The sequence below is a fragment of the Phascolarctos cinereus genome, unplaced genomic scaffold (genome assembly GCF_003287225.1).
Source record: "Phascolarctos cinereus isolate Bilbo 61053 unplaced genomic scaffold, phaCin_HiC Scaffold_4;HRSCAF=312, whole genome shotgun sequence".
Lineage (NCBI taxonomy): Eukaryota > Metazoa > Chordata > Mammalia > Diprotodontia > Phascolarctidae > Phascolarctos > Phascolarctos cinereus.
In genome coordinates, this window is record NW_027555847.1 from 133,529,750 (window position 1) to 133,551,141 (window position 21,392).

At 46.3% G+C, this 21,392-nt stretch overlaps 1 protein-coding gene across 4 annotated transcripts in view; it reads right to left on the reverse strand.

Moving 5' to 3' along the window:
* Positions 1-1,028: 1,028 nt before the first annotated feature.
* The window catches only part of MSLN (mesothelin), a 34,481-nt gene continuing 14,117 nt past the window's right edge, over positions 1,029-21,392 (reverse strand). For all 4 annotated transcript variants that reach the window (XM_078152598.1, XM_078152599.1, XM_078152597.1 and 1 more), the window contains 17 exons: positions 20,930-21,098; positions 20,361-20,576; positions 20,095-20,265; positions 19,630-19,779; positions 19,122-19,171; positions 16,858-16,978; positions 15,286-15,371; positions 13,109-13,238; positions 10,909-11,102; positions 10,520-10,610; positions 9,676-9,787; positions 8,743-8,915; positions 7,397-7,546; positions 6,628-6,761; positions 3,174-3,301; positions 1,637-1,731; positions 1,029-1,240 (listed from right to left, as the gene is read on the reverse strand). In XM_078152598.1, coding sequence (XP_078008724.1) covers positions 1,049-1,240; positions 1,637-1,731; positions 3,174-3,301; positions 6,628-6,761; positions 7,397-7,546; positions 8,743-8,915; positions 9,676-9,787; positions 10,520-10,610; positions 10,909-11,102; positions 13,109-13,238; positions 15,286-15,371; positions 16,858-16,978; positions 19,122-19,171; positions 19,630-19,779; positions 20,095-20,265; positions 20,361-20,576; positions 20,930-21,098 — 2,362 coding nt within the window. In that variant the 3' untranslated portion in view covers positions 1,029-1,048. The remainder of the gene's footprint in view (positions 1,241-1,636; positions 1,732-3,173; positions 3,302-6,627; positions 6,762-7,396; positions 7,547-8,742; positions 8,916-9,675; positions 9,788-10,519; positions 10,611-10,908; positions 11,103-13,108; positions 13,239-15,285; positions 15,372-16,857; positions 16,979-19,121; positions 19,172-19,629; positions 19,780-20,094; positions 20,266-20,360; positions 20,577-20,929; positions 21,099-21,392) is intronic.

The following is a 21,392-nucleotide window of genomic DNA, read 5'->3' on the forward strand; positions in this document are numbered from 1 at the left end:
TGATACCCCAACCATGCACACCTCACAGGAGTCTGATAGCTTATGCATGCACGCCTCACAGGAGTCTGATAGCTTATGCATGCACACCTCACAGGAGTCTGATACCCCATCCATGCATGCCTCACAGGAGTCTGATACCTTATCCATGCACACCTCACAGGCTCTCAAGCCGGGAAGCAAAGTATCAGGAAAGTGCGGGCTTAGAGAAGAGGATAGAGAAGAAGGACCCGGCTGTTGCTTGGGTCTGTCCAAGTTCCTCCTCTTCCTCACCTAGGGTCCACCACACAGATACTGAAGCAGCACCACCTGCCCCTTCTGCTCCTCCCTGTGTGAGGGGTAGGCATGTCAAAAGGACACCCCAGCCTCCTTCTGAATCAGCACCAGCTATCCATGAGCCATCATACCAGCAATCCACCAAAGGGGTCAAAGGATCTTCAGAGACAGAGCCCAAAAAGTCAATCTGGGGGTGGGAACAGGACCTCCCAGCTTCTGTTCCTAAGGGTTTTTACAGACCCCGGGCTCCTTTTAGCCCCTACTTTTCATTACAACAGTACTTTGAACCAGCAGGGCCCACCTATAGATTAGTGTACAGGACTCCTGCTCTCTCAGGGCTTAGGGTTTGCAAAGGGAAGGGGCTGAAGGCAATGGAGAGTACGTGAGCGTCAGAGTGAGGGGCACTCACCTGTCACTCCCTGGCAGATTCTTACCGTTCCCTCCCACTTCTGCTCAAGTCAGGTTCAAGTCCCAGCTCTCTTAGTAACTCGTCCAGTGAGTTTGCTCAGATCACTTCCTACTTCCCTCTCTGCATAATGAGGTGTAAACAATGACTTTAAAGATCCCTTCCTGCTCCATTCTATTAATACCATCTGTCCTGCTTAAAAGCTCACATTTGTCTAGTTCTTGGTTGGGGCCAAGCTTCAGGGAGATGACAAGGTTCAGAGTGTAAAATTATTTCTTTTATTTTTACAACTTTCTGAAATGAGAGAGGGCCAAAGCCCTATGCAGTTCCCCACTCCCCCCCCCACCCCCCAAGCAGGAAGACTGTTATCTAATTTTTATTCCTGAGGCTGAGGATGATGTAACCATTGGGGATCCCCCCGGTGAGCCCAATGCCCAAGTCGTACAGGCTCTCCTGAGGCTGCTTGAGGATCCATGCCCGGACTGGAGAGTTTTTCTCCTCGGCCTTCAGCCCCATTAGGTTTTGTCCCAGGAGTCCACGTACCTCCTCTGGGGTCAGTGGCTGAAGGACAAAGCCAATATCTTGTTGAGCATCCCAGAGCCCAGCCTTGGGATTTCTAAGGAGACCCCCTGGCCCTTCCCTAGGATAGTTTAGATCTAGTTGGGGTGGAAAGAGGTCCACATGCGCATATATCCTTCCCCTACTCCCATCCACAATTAATTAGGTCTGGAGGGCCTGGGATTTAAACCAAGATCAAAACTGAGTGAGAATTTAAGCTGCCTCCAACCAAGCAACTGGAGCCTCTGGGCCATTGCCATACCATCCTCAACCTCAAAGGGACCCCATGTGCTGGTGCTTCCCTCTGACCTCATGTGTTAGGGTTCCTCAGTAGACCCTCAGTAGACCCTCCCTCCCCCTTTGGCCATCCCCGATAGGCTGAAGGTTCTAACTGTATACCAAGATGGCTTCTTCTTGTAGTTTCTTAAATGTTTCTATGTCCATGTTAACATTCTTTTGGCTGAGGTCTTTAAGATCCTGTGTTGGGGCTCCACCTAAGAGGAGGGGGGGGGAGGAGAGGAGAGGAAAATTTGAGTCCAAGGCAAGACTCGGGTCCCTGGCCCCTCCTACCAGCAGCAAGCAGGATGATGCCAGCCTTACTGAGAATATCAGATCAAATGCAAAATGTCAGGACTGGAAGGGACCTTAAAAAATAGTCCAGAGGAGGAAACCAAAGTGATTTGCTCAAGATCACACAGCAAATTAGCAGTGGAGCTGAGATTAGAACCCAGGGCAGTCCGGTGTGGTAGAAAAAACATTAGACGGTGATACAGGAGAAGTGATGTCTAGTCCCCGCTCTTGTCATTCACTCACTGTGTGATTAATGATGAATTGCTTTCTTTTTCTGAACCTCAGTTTCTTCTTTTGTAAAATACAGGGGTTGGACTAGATTTCCAAGGTCCCTTCCAGATTTGATGTTCCATGACTTTTTTTTGGCCTCTCCCTCTACCCTGTCTGTAGTGGGTCAAGGGGGAGAAGGTGGTAGAGATTTAAGGGTAACTCTGAGAGGTTATGGGGCTCTGAAATGCTGAGTTTCACTCCTGGCTCACCTAGGACCTGCCTAGACTTGAAAGAAGAATCAAGTGGAGGCAGTAGTCCATGGGAAAACCAGAGCCAAGCCCAGTCCACTTCTCCCCTTCTTTTTATTCCTTTCCCCTAGTTCCTCTGAAATAGAATCTCAGAGTTGCGAATGACTTCAGAGATCACCAGCTACCACCTTACAACAGTTCTGACAAGGTATCAACCAGTCTTTGTTTGAAGTCCTGTAACGATAGGGAACTCACTACCTCTTGTGGCAACCCATTTTGCATCTCATGGGATAAAAGGTTCATATATATAGACCTGAAAGGGGCCATATAGGTTAGCTAATTCAACCTTTAAAGAAGTTACCCAAGATTACACAGGTATTACATATCAGAGGTAGGAGAGGTTACCAAGATTACATAGGTAACAATTGTCAGAGCTGGGATTCAAACCCAGACCTTTGATTCCATATCTGGTGTTCTTTCCATTCTACCACATTGCCTCTCAAATTAATTGTTGGGAAGTTCTTCATATCAAACCAATATTCCTCCATTGGCCTTTGTTCCATCATCTGACACCAAGCAGAATAAATTAAATTCCTATCGCCCTACAATATTGAAGGAAATGATTATAGGATCATAGGACCATGGATTTAGAGCTGGAGGGGTCATTTTGTCCAACTCCTTCATTTTATAGATGAAAAAACTCCGAGGAGCTCAGAGAGTTCTGTGACCTGCCCAAAGTCACAGAGGTAGAATGTGACAAAGCTGGGAAGGCCTACTGTCCTTTTTGATCAAGCATATGTTTCCTTTCCATCTATCCCTCACCCCCAACAAATTCTTCCCCTCTCCCCCTGTTCTCTTGCTCCTATTTCCCCATACCACCCCTACCACCCATCTCATCCCTGCCTTACCTAGATAAGGTTGGATTAGCATGTAGTATTCTGGGAATGCTATCCCTTGGAAGGCAGTCTTGGCCTTTGGATAGAGGATATTCTTCTGTGACTGAGAGCAGGCAGATGGGTTCAAGGGCTCGGCCATTCTGGGAGCAGCAGAGAGAAGAGGAAGAGCTAAAACATCAGCAGTTACTGATGCCTCCCACCTCAACCCAGCACCAAGGACAGGGCTGCCACACAGTCAGGCAGAAAGGTACTGTCCTAAGATACAGATAGATAGAAAGATATAGACATATACAAACATACATATACAGATATACACACACATACATACACATACATAAATATATGTATATATATATATATATATATATATATATATATTTTTTTTTTTCCCTTTCTTCCTAGAATCTTCCCCTTCCACACTCTTTCTATTAGATATCTATTTGGTCATCCCCTCTCTACCCAGAGCTTACATAAATTAAGAGAAAGAGTCTAAATGCCTAAAGCAAGTTGCAGAGGGATATAGAATGATAGGCCATAGTGTGCTGTAGCAGAGGACCCTGGGGTAGGAGTCAAAAGCCCTGGGATCTAGACCTAGCTCTGATATTAACTCACAGCATTACCTTGGAGAAGTCTTTTCCCCTCTCTGACCCTCAGTTTCCCCACTGTGAAATGAGATGGGGATAGACAAAATGACTTCTAAGGTCCACTTCAGCTATGATGTTTCAGGTTTCTTTGATTTTCCAGAGCCTGAAAATCTCATCCAAATGGCATGCAGCACCAGGCATCTTAAATAAAAATGGCCTGGTCTTGTTTGCCGGCATCTAACCTTGGCTTTCCTTGAGTCTAGCATTGCCTTAGGAGCCATCTTGGTATTCATCCACCTCTTAGCTTATTCCTCACTTTGATTCTCTCCTTTTTATCATGAAACCATATGTTACATGATCTCAGCTGGGGCAAGGTTATCCTTTGACACCTACCTAATTGATTCACTGTCCCACTTGCAGCGGTCTTTCCAAATCATTTCATCTCTCCTTAAACTTCCCATGGCTCCCCCCTCCCCAACTATGTCAGCTGAGTGCCTTCCCTCACTTTTCACTGAAAAAACTGAGGCCATCTGAAGAGAATGCCCTCTTCTCCTGGCTTCCTCATCTCCTATCACTCAGATACCTGCTGCTGCTCTCTCCTCTGCCCAGCTCACATGATGAGGTGACCCTTCTCCTTGAAAAAGGTACTCCTTTTTATGTGTATAAATGACCCCATTCCATCGGTCTTCATCAGCAGATTACTGCCTCTATCAATTTCACCCTTACTAATCTTCAATGTTCCCTGTCTACTGGCTGCTTCTCTGCTACCTGCAAATAGTCATGGAGATCCATGTCTGTGCATCCTCAAAAAAAAACCTCACTTGACTTGTGTATTCCCAATAGCTATCATCCTATATCTCTCCTCCATTTTGGGGCTAAACCAACTTAAGAAGACCATCTACAATGATGTTTCTTCTCCCTCTCCTCTTAATTCTCTGCATTCTGACTTCTGAACTCATCATTCAACTTAAATTGCTCTCTCCAAAGTTAACAATGATCTCATATAGCCTTTTTCAATCCTCCTTCTTCTTAGTACCTCTGCAGCCTTTGACTCTGTTGATCACAACCTCTTCTTCTCCATACTCTCTTCTCTCCAGGTTCTTCTGATATTCTCTTAGTTCTCCTTCTCCCTGTATGTCTCCTCTCAATGTCCTTTGCTGGATTTTCCTTCAGGTCACGCCCACTAACCGTGGATGGCCCCCAAAGTCTATCCTGTTCCTTCTTCTCTTCTCCCACTACCCTATCCTTCTTGGTGATCTTAGCCGCTTCCATAAAACAATGATTACCTCTGCACAAATGATTCTCAGGTCTATTTATCCAGCCCTAACCTAACCTCTCTTCTGACCTTGTCTCACATCTCCAGCTGCTTATTGGACATCTCAAACTAGGTGTCTTATAGACATCTTAAACTCAATATGTCCAAAACTAATCTCATTATCTTTTTTTTTTCACAAAACCAACCCTTCTTCCTAATTTCCCTATAACTGTCAAGGGTAGAACCAACAGTAACAGGCTATTGCAATAGTGTAGATGTTGGGTGATGACAGCCTGCACCAGGGGGGTGGCAGTGTCAGAGGAGAGAAAGGGCCATAGAGGAGAGATGTTGCAAAGGTAGATTAGAAAGACCTTGACAAGAGATTGGCTATAGGAGGAGTGAAGAGTCGAGGATGATAACTGGGTTCTAAGCCTGGGTGACTGGGAAGATGATGGTGCCCTTATTGTTTGGTGTTTGTTTTTTCCCCTTTCTTTTTATCTCCAGTGCATAGCACAGTGCCTGGCACAGAGTAGCTACTTAACAAATGTCTGTTGATGAGTTCATCAGACCTCCGACTCCTGCTCCTTCCAAATTCTAGGATCATAACTTTGAGTGACCATGAAAATACCTCATTAGTAATTGGCAGGATACTTCTTACTCCTCAGTGTGAGCACTGGGGCCCAGCCTCTATACCAGGAAAATAAGCACAGTTTACCTCCAATCCTACCCCCCTCAAGAAAAAGTAAGCTTTTTTGATGGTAGGAAGTATTTCGCTTGTATCCTTAGATTCCTCAGTCGTTAGCACAGTGCCTCCCACGTAGTAGACACTCAATAAATGCTAATTGAATTAAATTGAATTCCCTGTCCACTAGTACCAAAGGAAGGACCATTTCTTTATAGCCTTTCAATTATCTGAATTAATGCATCAACCCACAAGGACAGTAGTTATCTGATCTACAGACTGGTTGATTACCCCAAAGTCACTGTGGTCAGGCTTTGGGATATGTTGTTGTTCAGTTGTTTCAGTCGTGTCTGAGTCTTTGTGACCCCACTTGTGGTTTTCTTGGCAAAGATACTGGAGTGGATTGCCATTTCCTTTTCCAGCTCATTTTGGAGATGAGGAAACTGAGGCAAACAGGATTAGGTGACTTGCCCAGGGTCACACAGCTAGTAAAAGTCTTAGACCATATTTGAACTCAGGAAGATGAGTCTTCTTGACTCCAGGCCTGGCGCTCTATCTAATGTGCCACCTGGCTGCCCTACAACTAGGTCTGGCTAAGATGGTTTTGCTTTCCCCTAGTGGAAGTTCAAATTTGGCCTTAGACGCTTACTGGCTGTGTGACCCTGGGTAAGTCACTTAACCCTCTTTGCCTCAGCTTCCTCATCTGTGAAATGAACTGAAGAAGGAAATGACAAACCAGTCCAGTATCTCTGCCAAGAAAACCTCAAGTGAAGAGTTGGACACAACTGAAATGACTGAACAACAACAATGTGCCAGGCACTGTGCTGAGTTTGAGGGATACAAAAAGAAGCAAAGAATCTGTGTTCTTTACAGCATCCTCAGAGCTCCCTAGAAACCCACCCAGAGGGCCTGAGGAGAAGTACAGGCTCCTCGTCTTGTGCTCACCTGAGGGCAGATGGCTCTATGGAACTGAGCTGCTCATCAGTCAGACGGCAGAGGTATTTGGAACCGACGGTGTTCAGGAAGGTGACATTGAGAGGGCTCCCCCCCTCGATATAGTTATTAATCACTGCCATAACCTACAACAACAGACGTTCAGATTCACAGAATCTATGAAATGAAGAGCCTAGGATTCTAGGAGATGCAAGGGAACTCTGAGCCCATCTAGTCTAGCCTCTGATCTACCCTTCAGGAGGCTGTTTGCTGTCGACTAGGGACTCCAGGTCTGGGAGCTGGGAAGAGCGCAGCTTAGAGAACACCTATATAGAAAGCACCTTATAGGGGTGTCTGATCTAAAGAGGGGAGGCCTCAGGACCATCCTCAACAATCAGTTCATTAGGGTATCTTGCAAATCTCTTCCCCACTAATGTTCTTACTTAATAACCTTGGAACCTCCCTCCTTCTCTGGGCTTTCATGAAGATCACAGATCATGGATACAAAAGCCTTCCATACACTAATCTACAGCCCCAGCCATATGCATATAAGACCTTTTTTTTTTTTCATTTCTTTTTTTTTCTTTTGGGGAGAAGGAACAGTGTATTGAATGGGGCCTTAATTACCTCATTCTGCTGGCTCATAATTAAAGGGAAATACCTCTCCACCCTGGGGCAACTAGCCTGTAGAAAGACCTATCCTCGCTAACCTCTCTATGGGGCCCCAGAACTCCCACCCAAGTCTTGAAATATATTAAAGATTAGATAGTCAAGAGATCACCCAATCATCATTTTCAAAGTTGGCTTTGAGCACTGCTTTCAGAGTCTCCACAGAGGTCACCTTCCACTTCCTTACTTCCTTAAGGGTAACCAGATTAAAGAGATTGCCCAGGTTACTGATCACAAACTCAGGGTACCCATCTGGGTAGAGCTGGAAAAGGAAGAAGAGTGTGAGAAAGCTCTGAGTATTTCTTTTGTTGAAATGAATTCCAATCAACTCTCAGTTTATTGTGCCAGCAGAGAAGAGTGTGGATAATCCCCCTCGACTTTAAGATGGATAATGTTCCCCAAGATAATACTCAAACAGAAGATAATGAAAATATGAAGTGAGTTGTATACCCTGGACACAGCAGGGTGGCTGGTGAGGGATAGCTGGGGGAAGCAAGCACGGGCAATAAATGATTCACTAAGTATGCCACTCTCAGGCAAGAACACTGGCATCACAATTTCCAGGGTTCTCCCTGAGAAGTACTGCCCCTTTGATAACCCAATCAAAAGGGAGTGGCAAGATGCCAGAGCTAGAAGAGACTTTAGAAAGCCTCAAATCTAGTCCAACTTCCACTTTTATAAAAGAAGAAACTGAGGCCCAGAGATGTGAAGGGACTTATCCAGGGTCACACAGACAATAGGAAGCAGAGGCAGGACTAATGACCAGAACCACTGTACCACAGTGTCTTGGGCAGGTTTTCTCCAACTAGGGGGTAAGATGGATAGCTCTTCAGTGCTAGCAGTTAGAGACTCTACCAGGAGGCAACTGGCAAAGAAAAGGGGACCCTTGCCTGTGGGACCTTTCCAGAAGAGAGATCAAAGAGGTTCCAGGCACTCTGGCCTGTAGCCTGGCCTCCTAAATAGAGGCTTATAAAAACAAGCAAGAGGAGTAGTATAATGACAATGAGGAAGTAGTGTAGTTCAGTGAACAGAACAGGGAGACTTGGGTTCCCATCCCAGCACCCCCATTAACTTGCTATATGACTTTGGGATAGGCCACTTCTTTCTGGCCCTCAGTTTCACCATCTGTAAAATGGGAACAACAGTACCTTCCCAGGACCATTAGGAGGATGACAATAGTTGACATTGATAGCATGTTAGAGGTTGCTTAACACCCATCATTTCATTCAGTCCTTACCAAGGCCCTGTGAGGTAAACAGGGCAGTTGTTATTATTCCCATTTTGCAGATGAGAAAGCTAAGGCACAGAGAAATTAAGCAGTGGTCACAGGCAGAATTCAAACCCCTGTGTGAACACCGAGCCTGGTGCTCTTTCCACAACAGGTCTGATGAGAATACAGAGAAGGAGGGATGATGATTATGCCCATTTGAGGGTGGGGCAGCCTAAGGCCCAAGTTACCTTATCCAGTTTGGCCTTGAAGATCCTTTCCTGCTCATAGGTGAAAGGGAGATCCTTGAGTTTGTCCAGATTAGCTGCCAGCACAGATGCGTTCAGACAGTCCTGCAGCTCCTTCTCCGAGTATATTACCAGGTCTTCATTTATCTCTGTGATCTCCGTTTCCCGGCACTGAGCTGTGGGCACCACATTAGCGGGCATTAATCTGAACCCGCAGGCACAGTGCTCATCCTCTTCCTCTCCTCCCACACAAATGAGACCCTGAAAGCTCCTCCTGCTACATCCTTGCCCTTCTGTTACCTTCTCTTTCCCCAGCATTCTCTTTTCCCTCATCTGCCTAGTTCTCTCCCCCTCCTTTTCTTTCGGCTCTCACTCTCTCCTGTTCCCTGCGTGTAGCAAAAGTCAAGTGTGCTGGCTAGTGGCAGAGACTTGGGAAGGGGTTAGGGTTTCCCATTCCTTCTTCCTCTATTTTCTTTCCCTTCCTTTCCTCCCTTATTCTCTCCTTCCCTTTCCCCCCTTATCTCTTATCCACTTCTATTCCCTTCTTCCTCCTTCTTTCTCCCATTCCCCTTTTCCTCTCCTCTCCCTCCATATCTCTCTTATTTTGTCCCTCCCCCAATTCTCTCTCCTGCTCCTCCTCCCTCCAATTTTCTCTCCTCCTTAACTCACATGAGAGTCAGAAGTTCCCAGCTAAGAAAATTTCCTCCCTTTCACCTGATTGGCCCTTCTCCTCTCTGCCCCCTGCTCACCTTCTTACTGGCCTTGACCACTTCTAGAAATGTTCCCCCTTCCTGTCTCTGACAGTAACTTCCAAGCTTGGCCTTTGCTCCACGCCAAGGTTGGCAGGCTAGGATCCCATGTTGGGAAGTTAGGTGGGCCCATTGTACCAAGATATGGTCATTGAGGGCTGACCCCCCCAGGAGTCCAGGTACTTACTAGCAGCCCGCCTATGTCGGGAAGACCGGCGGTTTTGGATGAAGTCTCTCAGATTCTGCCCAGCCCAGGAAGGGTATGGGAGGGCACGCTTCAGCTCAATGGTCACAACATTCTGAGAGGAAAGGGCCATTTCTGAGTGGTAGCGAAGACTGGTACACAGCTTGGCATGGTGTAATTCTGTCCTTACTTACTGTGGAATTCTGGGTAAGTCACCAAGCCTAAGGCATGCCCTACCCATTTATTTATCAGGTGTGATGTGAGGGATTCCTAGATCTCCCATCCCCCAACACCCCCCCCCATCATCTGAAATTCCTCTATTAGAGCTCTGTCCCACTGGAGTAAGCATTGCCCTGCCCCTGGGGTCCTAATAAAATACAAAAGCCTTTGGTTAGGGGGAAACAGTCCCATTCAGGCCCTCCATTTAGAGGTCAGGTTTTTTGGGGGGGTTTTTTGAGGGTGGGGGTAGAGGGAAGGGAGGGTTGGAAGGGCAACAGCAGTGTAAAGGGGAAAAAAGAGGGTGGGGAACTCAACCAAGTTTATTCTTTGTCCCCATAAAGAGGCTTCTTCTGGACCATTTCCCTCCATGTTCATTAGGAACTGCTCTTAGATTTTATTTGACACTGAGAAGTCAAAGACTGAAAGGCCTATTCTCACAGGCCTCAGGACCTTGAACCAAAGGGACAAAACTCTAATGGTGGAATTTCAAGCATTGCTTTCAGAGACCGACATTGCCTTCTTATATGTCTGGATCTGCGTTCCCCCATCCACCCATTCTCCCTCCATCACCCCCATACTCTGTGATCAAGGTTATCCCTCTCTTTTCTCCTCTTGGTAAGGGGCTTACCTGGGGGATTTTCTGAATGATGTGTCCATCAAAAACCGGAAACAGCCCCCGAAGAACATTCAGGGTGGAGATCGACCATTTAAAGGGGGGCCTGCACAGATGGACAGGCAGAAGTCAAAAGATGGTCAGATGGAAAAGACTGACCCAATTGAGGCTGAGGTGGGGCCTGACCTAGCCTTGTCCAGGCCCAGCTACCTCCCCGTCACGCTGGAAACAGACAAAAACACCCTCAAGAAGACCAAAGCAAGGTCATGTGTATGCGCACACATACATGCTCACTTATACCTGTTCTCACATACATCTTCTTGTGTGTGTACCATACGTACACATAGATATATATACAGACCCTCTCATTCACTCTTCCATGGGCTCTGAGGGAGGTGTCTTACCCATAGGGAGAATTACTGGAGCGTAGGGCCAGGTTGGCAGCCTCCTTCTGGTCAGGGCTAAAGGGGCCACTGCACTTCTCCAACCGAGGCAGCAGCACCTCTGCAGAGCTGTTTATATAGCGGCCGGCCAGGTCACAGGCCAACCAGCCCAGGATGCGAATGTCCTCCTCACTGACTCGTGTGCCCGAGATGCCCTGTGACAGCAACCCAGCCCTCTCAGCCTGACCTGATACCTGCAGTGTGGGACCCCTGCCAAAGCACATCCACCCACGGCCCCTTCAACCTTATGTCAGTGTTCTCCCACCCAAGTTCTTGACAGCGGTGGCAGTTTCCTGACCATTCCTTCCCCTGTCTCTGAGCAAGCAGCCATCCTTCTGGAACAGGGCCCAGAAAAGGCCCCAAGGGTCTTGAAAATTAACCCATTTATTAATATCCATCTTATGCTTTGGGCCTTTTCTATACCACATTCAACTTGGCTCATCACCAAGTAATCACTTGTAAGCCATTTAGAAAAGAATTTTCTCTCATTAAAAATAGAAGTGTCTCTTGCCATACTCCTCTGTGGGCATCCTAGGGGGCTGCCCACCTTATCTACCACTAGATGCAGTTCTGCTCTAAGAAGGGCAGGCCCAGGTTAACATTTCTGAGTCTTTGTGGATGCACCACCAACTGCTGGAGAGGTAATGTGATGCAGGGGAGAGAAGACGGGACTCAGAAAACTTAAGTTTAGCTCTGTCTCTCATTGCCTGTGATCCACGGCCCACCACCGAACCTCAATGCCCTCCTCAGTAAAATGGGCCTAATAAAATCTTTCCCAGAGTTGTTTTGAGGACACTGGTTTATAAACAGTGAAATGAAACAGAAATGGACAGTGTGTTTATTTGCAATGGGGTCTGGCAGTTTCTGACTGTAGGGAGCAGACCTGTGTTGAGTGGATAATGGAGGGGAGGAGGCTGAGGTGCTAGTAGAATTACACACAGGTGAAGTTACAGAGCTATGCCTTAAAGTTTTCACAGGTGTGGCTTTGGAGCACCATCCAATATCTCTCAATCCCTTGTGACTATTCCATTGACACCTTTTTGTTATAGTTAGTGGGGAGATGCAGTGGGTAGAGTACCAGACTGGGAGGCAGGAAGGCCCAAATCCAGCCTGAGATACTTCCTAGCCATATGACCTTGGGCAAATAAATCATTTAACCTCTCTGAGCCTCCGTTTCCTCATCTGTAAGATGAGGATAACAATAGCATCTACCTCTCTGGGCTGTTGTGAAGAATAATTGAGATAATATATATGTCACTTTGCAAACCTTGTATGATTTATCATTATCATAGCTATCAGTGATCTTAGGAACCATCTAATCCAGGGGTGGGGAACCTATGGCCTCGAGGCCACATGTGGTCCTCTAGGTCCTCAAGTGCAGCCTTCAATGGAATCCAAATTTCCAAAGTTTGGAAAAATCCAATCCAAAGTTTGGATTTGGTTAAAGGGCCTCACTTAAGGACCCAGAGAGCCACATGTGACCTCAAGGCCACAGGTCCCCTGATCTAGTCCAACATCTTCATTTGGCCGATCGGGAGACTAAGGCTCAAGAATGTTTAGTCACTTGCCTGAGGTTACATGGATGGGAAATAGTAGAATTGCTATGCAGGACACATTACTGAAAGTCAGTACTTTCAATTCCTAGGGTTTCTCCCTCAGCCCCCTTTTAAAAAATTCCTCTTGAGTCTGAATCTTCCCTTCCCCCATCTCTGAAGAACAGAAGAGAGAAGCATAGCTCACACTTCTATAGTGCTCTTCTCATAAAAATTCTTAGAAATAGGTAAAACGAGTGTTATTATATTGTCCTTACAGAAGAGGAAACTAAGGCACAGAAAGCCAAGGTAACTTTCCTAGGGTGATACAGTAAGCAATTAGTAGAACGGGAATTCCAAGTCCAGTGTTCTCTCCCCACCACAACAGGGGCTGGTAGGGGCTTTAGATTAGACATTCCTTTCCATTCCTAGCCCATCTTCAAGGCCAGCACCCTGTGGAACCCAAAGCCTAGAGCAGCTTCAGGGACATAATTTACCAGATGGCAATAAGGTGGAGAGCTGGCTCCAGCCAGTAAGTAGCCCAAGTCTCAGCCCAACCTTCCCCGGCCTTCCTTACAACCCTGCCAAATTGTCCCAACTTTCCCCACCCCAAGCTCTAAGCTCCCTACCAGACAAGTCAGGGCCTCCGACAGCAGTCTGGATCTCAGGGGCGAGTCCTTCTGGAGGACATCCTGGTTGGACTCTCCCACCCGAATGAAGAAATTTTTGCAGTCTCCAGTCCTTGTATAGGCAGAAGGGCTGGAAAGAACCAATAGCATATTCTCACATCAGCTCCCCAAGAACATGTCACAGAATCATAGATGCTCAAAGCTGGAAGGAACCTCCCAGGATATCTAAGTTAATTCCCTTAAGGTTCATGATAGGTTGGTCCTCCAATTTCTTCTCAAACACTTCCATAGATGGGAATATTTCATAATATTTCAAAAACAGCCCATTTCATTGTTCAGCAGCTCTGTCATCCATCAATCAACAAACAATTTATTAAGAGCACTGTGCTAAGTGTCGGGGATACAAAAAGAAGCAAAAGACAGCCCTTGCCCTCAAGTAGCTTACAATCTAATGTTAGAAAGTTTTTCTTTATATTAAGCCCAAATCTGCTTCTTCAAAATTCCATTGGACTTAGTGCCCCTCAGTCCCCCATCTCAGCTTCAAATCCCATAAAACAAGCCTGTTTCCACAGCTCGTACTATGGTAGAAGACAGAACTACTGTGTTTCCCCCTAAGTCTTCTCTTCTCTCAGTTAAAACATCCCCATTTCTTTCGACCAATACTTAGATATCATGTTCCCTGGTCTTCTCAATATCCTGGCTGCCTTCTTCTAATCACGCTCTATCTTGTCCTTGTCACTCTTATAGTGTGGCCAGGTCACAAACGGTCTATACGGCCCTAAGCTGGGAGTGCTAACCACCAGAGATAACATGAGCTTCCAAGTCACAGAGAATATGCCACTTTCCTCTGTGTTGGTAGGAATTATCTACGGCCGTGACTGTACATTACTATTGGGTGGATAGATACATTCCTATGGGGAATGAGGGGTGAGAAGGCAAGGTAGGACCTATTCATTATGAGGGGAACCACACCAATGTGGCAGATTCATAAAATCTTAGAGCTGGAAAGGGTCTTAGAAATTACATAATCCAACCATCTAAGGGAAGGAACTGAATCTGGCCTATGAGAGCTAACACCCATTTCTAATGTTGTGTCCTCACTATCTCAGGGTGTATGTTATAGCAGAAACAGCCCTGGAATTTAAGTTCCTTGAGGACAGTGCCCATTTTTAAATTTTTTGGTCTTTATTCTTAGTACCTAGCACCATATCTTGCATACTGTAAGCGCTTAATAAATGCTTGCTGAATTTACTTGATTGGGAAGCCAGAAAGTCTGGAGTTCAAATGTTGGCTCTATCACTAAATTGCAGTGTGATATGGCACAAGTGATTTCCTTTCTTTGAGCCTTAGTTTCTCCATACATAAAATGGGCCACATAGATTTCAAGGCCATTCTCAGCTTTGACATTCTATGAGTCTATCATAGGATTCATGGCACCCACCGTGGTGGCAGGAGGCACAGTAGGACCCACTCAAGAGTTGATGGTGAAATTCTCTCACCCTTGGGTAGATGAGATCATAGGATCATACTCTAGACACCTAGGTAGCCTAATGATTAGAGCACTGGGCTCAGAATTAAGAAGTTTTGTTGTTGTTCAGTTGTATCTAACTCTCTGTGACCCCATCTGGGGTTTTCTTGGCAAAGAGGAAACTGAGGCAAACAGGGTTAAGTGACTCGCCCAAGGTCACACAGCTAATAAGTGCCTGAGGCCAGATTTGAAGTCAGGTCTTCCTGACTCCAGGCCCAATACTCTATCCACTCAGCCATTCAGCTACAAACACAGCATCAGCATGGTGCTAGGGCTATGAAATAGACAAAGATGACACAGGGTTAAGTGACTAACCCAAAGTCACACAACTAGAGAGTCAAGAAGACTTAGGCTCAAATCCTCTCTTAGACACTTACTATCTGTGTGACCTTGCGATAGCTGTGGCAACATGGGTCCTGGGATCTTGAAGTCCAAGTCCTGGTTACCACCATGGCAAATGAAGTAATATACAGGGTGTCCCTACAACTTTGGGGTCATCCTATACGTAAAAAGTTTTTCAAACCTTAAAGTGTTACATAAATGTTAGCAGTTATTATCATTATCATTATTATTATCCTGATCCCATAGATTCCTGGGTTAGGGTAGTAGAGATAAAGGCTGGGGAGGAATCACCTTGCCGAGAACCCACCTTAGAAACAGCAGCATGTCCCTGGGGTAGCTGTCCAGGTCCTCAGGAATGCCATCTTCAGTGACTCTCTTGGCCAGACAGCTCAACTGCAGAGAGAGCTAAGTTTCTACCTGAGGCTCTGAAGTTGTCTCTCCCTGTGAGCCATCTGAGGGGGACCACATATTTCCTTTGCTGGCCTGAAATCCTCCCAATAGAGCTTCACCCTCCAGGGCTAAGGCATTGCAGGCTCAGTTCACATGTCGTCAGTTCATATATTATTTTTATTAATAATAATGACAATCATAATAGCAACTTAGACTCTTAGAGAGTAACCTTGGGCAGTGGTGTCAAATTCAGATAGAAAGGGGAGCCACTAAATGATATATAAAGGTCCTTGAAGCCGCATATTGACTTAGAAAACTACATGTTAACATTATCTGTGTTCTATTGTATTTTGACTCATTTTGTTAAATATTTCCCAATTACAATTTATTCTGGTTCAGGCAGCACTGAAGAACATTGCTTCGGCATGCAGCCTGGCTGATATTTGACACCTCTGGCCTAGGGCACCAACAGGCTAAGTGACTTCCTGGAGGCAGGAAGACTCATCTTCCTGAGTTCAAATCTGGCCTCAGACACTTACTAGCTATGTGACCTTGGGCAAGTCACTTAACCCTGTTTGCCTCAGTTCTTCAACTATAAAAATGAGCTAGAGAAGGAAATGGCAAAATCACTCCAGTATCTTTGCCAAGAAAACTCCAAATAGGGAGAATCAGATACAACTGAGAATGACTCAATAACAAAAAATATAACACTTAAAGGACTGCAAAGTACTTTACAAATATCTCATTTTATCCTCTCTATAGCCTGGGATTTAGGGGCTTTTATTATGACCCATTTTACAGATGAGGAAACTGAGGCAAAGAGAAGCTAAATGACTTGTCCAAGGTCACACATCTAATAAGTATCTGAGGTCACATTTGAACTCAGGACTTCTTAACTCCAGGTGCAATGTGCTATCCACTGGGTATGAATCATTTAAGCCAGCACTGTGGCTTGAATTTATTTCTCTGATCAGAGAATCAAAGACAACTAGGTGACACAAGTGGACAGAGTGTTGGCCTTGGAGTCAGGAAGTCTTGAGTTCAAATCCTCCCTCAGAAGCTTACTATGTGACCTTGGACAAATTACTTAAGTTCTCCGTGCCTCAGTTTCCTCTACAGTAAAATGGGGGTATTAATTACACCAATTTCACAGGGCGGTGAGGAAGATAAAATGAGATAATATTTGTAAATCACTTTGAAAACCTTAAAGTTCTATATGAATAACAGCTAGTATTATTATTACTAGGCCTGGCAGAGATTGAGGCCTTGTGGAAAGGCCAGGAATGGCACTGCCCAGGCCTGCCTCACAGATACGCCAGAGAGAGGCCAAGGCCAACTTTATCCACTTCCCGGTTCTGCCTGGTTTGAGGTCTCCTGAGGATGTCTGGGGAAAGGCGGTCCCTTTGGTCAGCAGGCTTTTCCCACTTGTCCACCATCCCCACCCCTACGTCCAGACAGACAGACAGAGAGATGGATGAGACCCACTGACCTGCTCTGCCCCCAATGTGACATTCTTCCTTTCCATGACCGTGGCCAGCTGTCGGACTTGCTCCATGTGCAGGCTAGAGGCTGATGCACACGTGAAGCCATGTAAAATGTAAGGGGAGAGGCTGGGAAGGGAGAAGAGGCTGGGTGAGTGTGAGCTGGGCCTGATCCTGGACAGCAACAGCTGCATCACAAGGAGCAGACACTTCTACTGGGCTTCTTTTATAATGTCTCAATAGTTGCTAATTACCAATTAGTGATATGACTCTTTTTTATTAAAGTTTTATTTTTTTAATTAATAAATCTATTTTCTCCCTCCTAGCCCCTAACCCTTAAAATAAAAAACACATAAAAATCAATTCCGGGGCAGCTAGGTGGACAGTGGATAGAGCTCCAGCCTTAGAATCAGGAGGACTTCAGTTCAAATCTGGCCTCAAACACTTGACCCTTACTAGCTGTGTGACCCTGGTTAAGTCACTTAACCCCGACTGCCTCGCCAAAAAAAAAAAAAGAAAGAAAAAAAATCAATTCCTTGTAACATATATGCAATCCATCAGAAAAAAAAATTCCTCATTGGTCATATTTTTTAAAATTCCCAAGTAGTAGAGGGAGATGTCATAGTGCAATGTAAAGTGCATTTTGGCCTTGGGAGTCAGAGGACCTGGGTTCAAATCTTGCCTCTGCCACTATTGCATGACCTTGACCAAGTTATTTAACTTTCCTGAGCCTCACTTTCTTCATCTGTAAAATGAACAGGTCGGATTAGATGCCTGCTGAAGTCACTTCCAGCTCTACATCTGGGACTACAATCGGGAGAAACCATAATAAAGAGGCCAGGCTCTGTACACAATGACTCCTGCAACAGTGGCCTCCCTTATGTGCCTGAGGGTCCTGGGGAACAAGTCCCTGTCTGGGGTGTGGGGTTTCACCTCAACCTGACTCTGTTGCATGTTCATCCTGGGCAGATGGAGCAGGGGGAGAGACGAGGGACAGGGGATTCCAGGAGGCTTGGAGCCCTGACAGAGGAGAGCTCAAAGTCTGGGAGGTGGGAGGGGAAAAAGAGACAGAAAGGGATCAGGGGATTGGGAGCTGGAAAGGACTTTAGAGATTATCTAATCCAAGCCCTCTCATCTTATAGCTAACATTTATAGAGAGCTTTAAGGCTTATAAAGGCCTATATATGCATATGCATGGATATGCACGTGTGTACATATGCACGTGTATGTATGCATGCTGTGAATACATACACACATGAAATCTCATTTGATTCTCACAACAGCCCTCTGACATAGGTGCTATGACTCAATGAGGAAACTGAGGCCAAGAAGGACTTGGCCAAACTCTCATAGGTAGCATAGTAAGGATTCAAACTGATATCGTCTGACTGCAGATTCAGGGTTTCTACTTCACTCTGTTGTCTTCTTCGTTTTCTGTGACCCTGCCTTTGAGGAGCTGATGGGCTGAGGAGAGATGGAGGAGGAAGAGACCTAAGGCTGGGTCATCTGCCTGAGAGGAGCCCTCATGCGGGCTGGGATGATGGAACACATACATGGAAAAGTCAGAGGATGCCACGGAGGAAGATGCAGTAAAGGGTTATACAGAGGAGTGTGTGCTTGCATGCATGTGTGCATGGGTGTTATCCATCTTTGTTTGCCCAATGCAGAACTTTGAATCTTTTTTGTGGCCTAAACTTTTAATTTCATTGACATAGCAAACTCCAGTGAGTAAACGTCATTTCTCAACTTAATTTCCTCTGCAACATCTAATCTTAGAGAATTGCTTAGAGTCCTACAGAGTTAAGGGACACGTAGCTAACATGCATCAGAGATGGGATTTGAACCCAGGGTCTTCTGGACTCCAAGGCTGGCTCTCTATCCACTACACCATGGTACTTCTCTTACACATGGTAGGCAATAGATAAATGTTTGTTGACTTGATCTGAGATCCAAATGAGTTGGGATGACGAAGGAAGGATTTCCAGAGGAGGTGAAACATAAGTTGGGTTAAAAGGATGGATAAAGAAAGGGGAAAGGGGAATTCCAGGGGTTGGATTAAAGAAAGAGTTGGCAGGAGCCAAGGTGGGAATGAGTTTGTAGGAGACAGCAAGCAAGATAGCCATATCCACCAGGATAGTAAGACCTGACGATAGCGTTCCCCTCATCCACTTGACACCAATGACCTCCATTTTTGAGCAGAACAAATAATTCATAAGCACCTACCAGGCCCTCCATGGCCGTGGCCAGGACCTAGGGAGACTGGGGAACCCACCTATTAAAGTCAGACACGTTCTTTACCACTTTATCGAAAAACATGGCTGCCTGGGGGAAATAGGAAAAGTTTCTTGCAGCAAAACACCAAATGCTCTACCCTATCCTCCCCCTCCCTCCAGGTGGAACTCTATCTTCTTGACAAATGTCTCCCCTTCTCCAAAGGTGGGATTTAATTCACAGTGCTGGGCAGCCGAATTCTTAGGATGTCACGGTTCTGGGGATAGGATAGAGTTTCTGGGATTTGGGAGGTGTCTCATTGGGACGTAGGGGACAGGGAGTAAGGGGATGCTGGAAAGTGCTTCCTAAATAGCTGCTTCCCTTGGAAGAAAGTGAGATAACCCCACTAGTGTCCTCAGGAGATATCTCGTACCCCCCTCCTGAGAGGAACCCAGATCACCATAGGGGGAATGTAGCAGGGTGGGCTTCTGGACCTCAGGTCATTTCCCATGAGCCAATTTTAAAGAGCCAGCAGGGGGGTCAAGGTACATGAGGGCCGGATGGATCACCTGTACTCCAGTCCATCTTTGGCTATTGAGGTCATCGAATTTGGGGAGGTCATCAGGGCTGAAGGCCAGCATCTCATTGGGGATGGCATCGGTGAGCGTGTCTGGCACGGCCTGAACCAGGGCAACGGGGCTCGGAACAGCCAAGGCCAACTGATGGGAGAGCACAGGGAGGAAGGCGGCCAGGCCAAGATTAGGATGCTGAAGCTGGGGCATTATGGTGAGAGATCCCCACACCTGGACACCTGAGTTCTATTTCTGGCTCTGCCACTGTAGCTTGGGCAAAGTCCCAATGCCTTCTGGGCCTCATTTTCCTTTTCTGCCAAATGAGAGAGATGACCTAGGCCCTCTCTATATTTCCTCCTAGCTCCAGTAGTCTATATTCTGTAGTCCGTGTTCCTTATGATGGGCATTCTATGTTTCAAGTAGAAGTAATGACCCATATACTAACCAGGGCCTGGGCCTCACCTGTTCCACAAATGCAGTTTTCAGTATGAGAGGGATGTGAGTAAAATGCTGAGCAAATTCTGGATCCTTCAGAGCTTCCAAGACTACATCTGGGTCCAGGCTCTGGAGCCAAGCGCTATTGAGGCCACCCACCAGGCTTCCCAGGGCTGCTAGACTCTGGCCATCCAAGACCTGCATGTGGGGAGCCAGACACAAGCATCATCACAGCAGGCCCCCATGCTACCTGTCTTGATTTTCCCTTCCCCTTGTACCTTAGCCCCAGTTACCTTATAGCCAGAGTCCAAGAGTTTGTGGACGAGGGCACGAGATTGTGCAGGGCTCCAAGCTCTCACCTGGGCCAGGGTGGGCAGAGCAGTCACCAGGTCCTGGCCACTGATCTGCCTCTCAATCTGTGGCACTGACAGCCCCAGGGCTGTTTGACCCAATCTACGCAGGACGGCCCCTGAAAAGTTCCTAAAGCTACTCAGCAGCCCCGATGCCACCTATAGGAGAGTCAAGTCTTGACCAAGGCCCTGAACCTTGGCGTACCCAACACAGACACGCCTGGGACAGGCGAAAGCCACCAGACAACAAGATGAAAGGCAGAGCTGTCTTGTATGTTAATTAAGAAGATAACGGAATAATCCAAAACCGCTGGGCTGCTCTCTAAATAATGATAATATCATTATCACCATCATGGTTAACAATAATCGACATGTATGTAGAGCTTTGAAGTTTGCCAAGCCTTTTACCAACACTATCTCATTTGGCAGTGGCCTAGTCCAGGGACAGAGGGGGAGTTCACCCTCCCCAGCTGGTCACCCAAGGAAAACCCAATCCACAGGGCACTCACTACCTGTATGGCTTCCCAAGATGGCAGTTCAGGAACTGACTTGTTTCCATCAGGCTGTGGAGGTGGAGCAAAGCAAACCTTGTTGAGTCTCTGGGCCAGGGCCAAGGCATCTTTGACCTCTGTGTTTCGCAAGGCCTCTGGACTGAGGTGACAGATGAGGGTGTCTGGGATGCTAGTAAGAGAATCCATCAATCAGGTGAACATGTATTTTTAAGGGCCTGCTTATGGCACCCTGCCAGGTGTTGGGGACACAAGTACCAAGAAAGAAACAATCCCTATTCTCAACGAGTTTCATGCTAATGGAAGGAACAACAAGTACATGTAAAAATATATTCAACATAAATAAAAAGTAAATAGACACAAATATATACAAAGTAGTTAAATATAAGATAATTTGGGAAGGACATTACTGGAGGGAGGGGGTCAGAAAAAGGCTTCGTGCAAAAGATGGTCCTTTTGAGGTGAA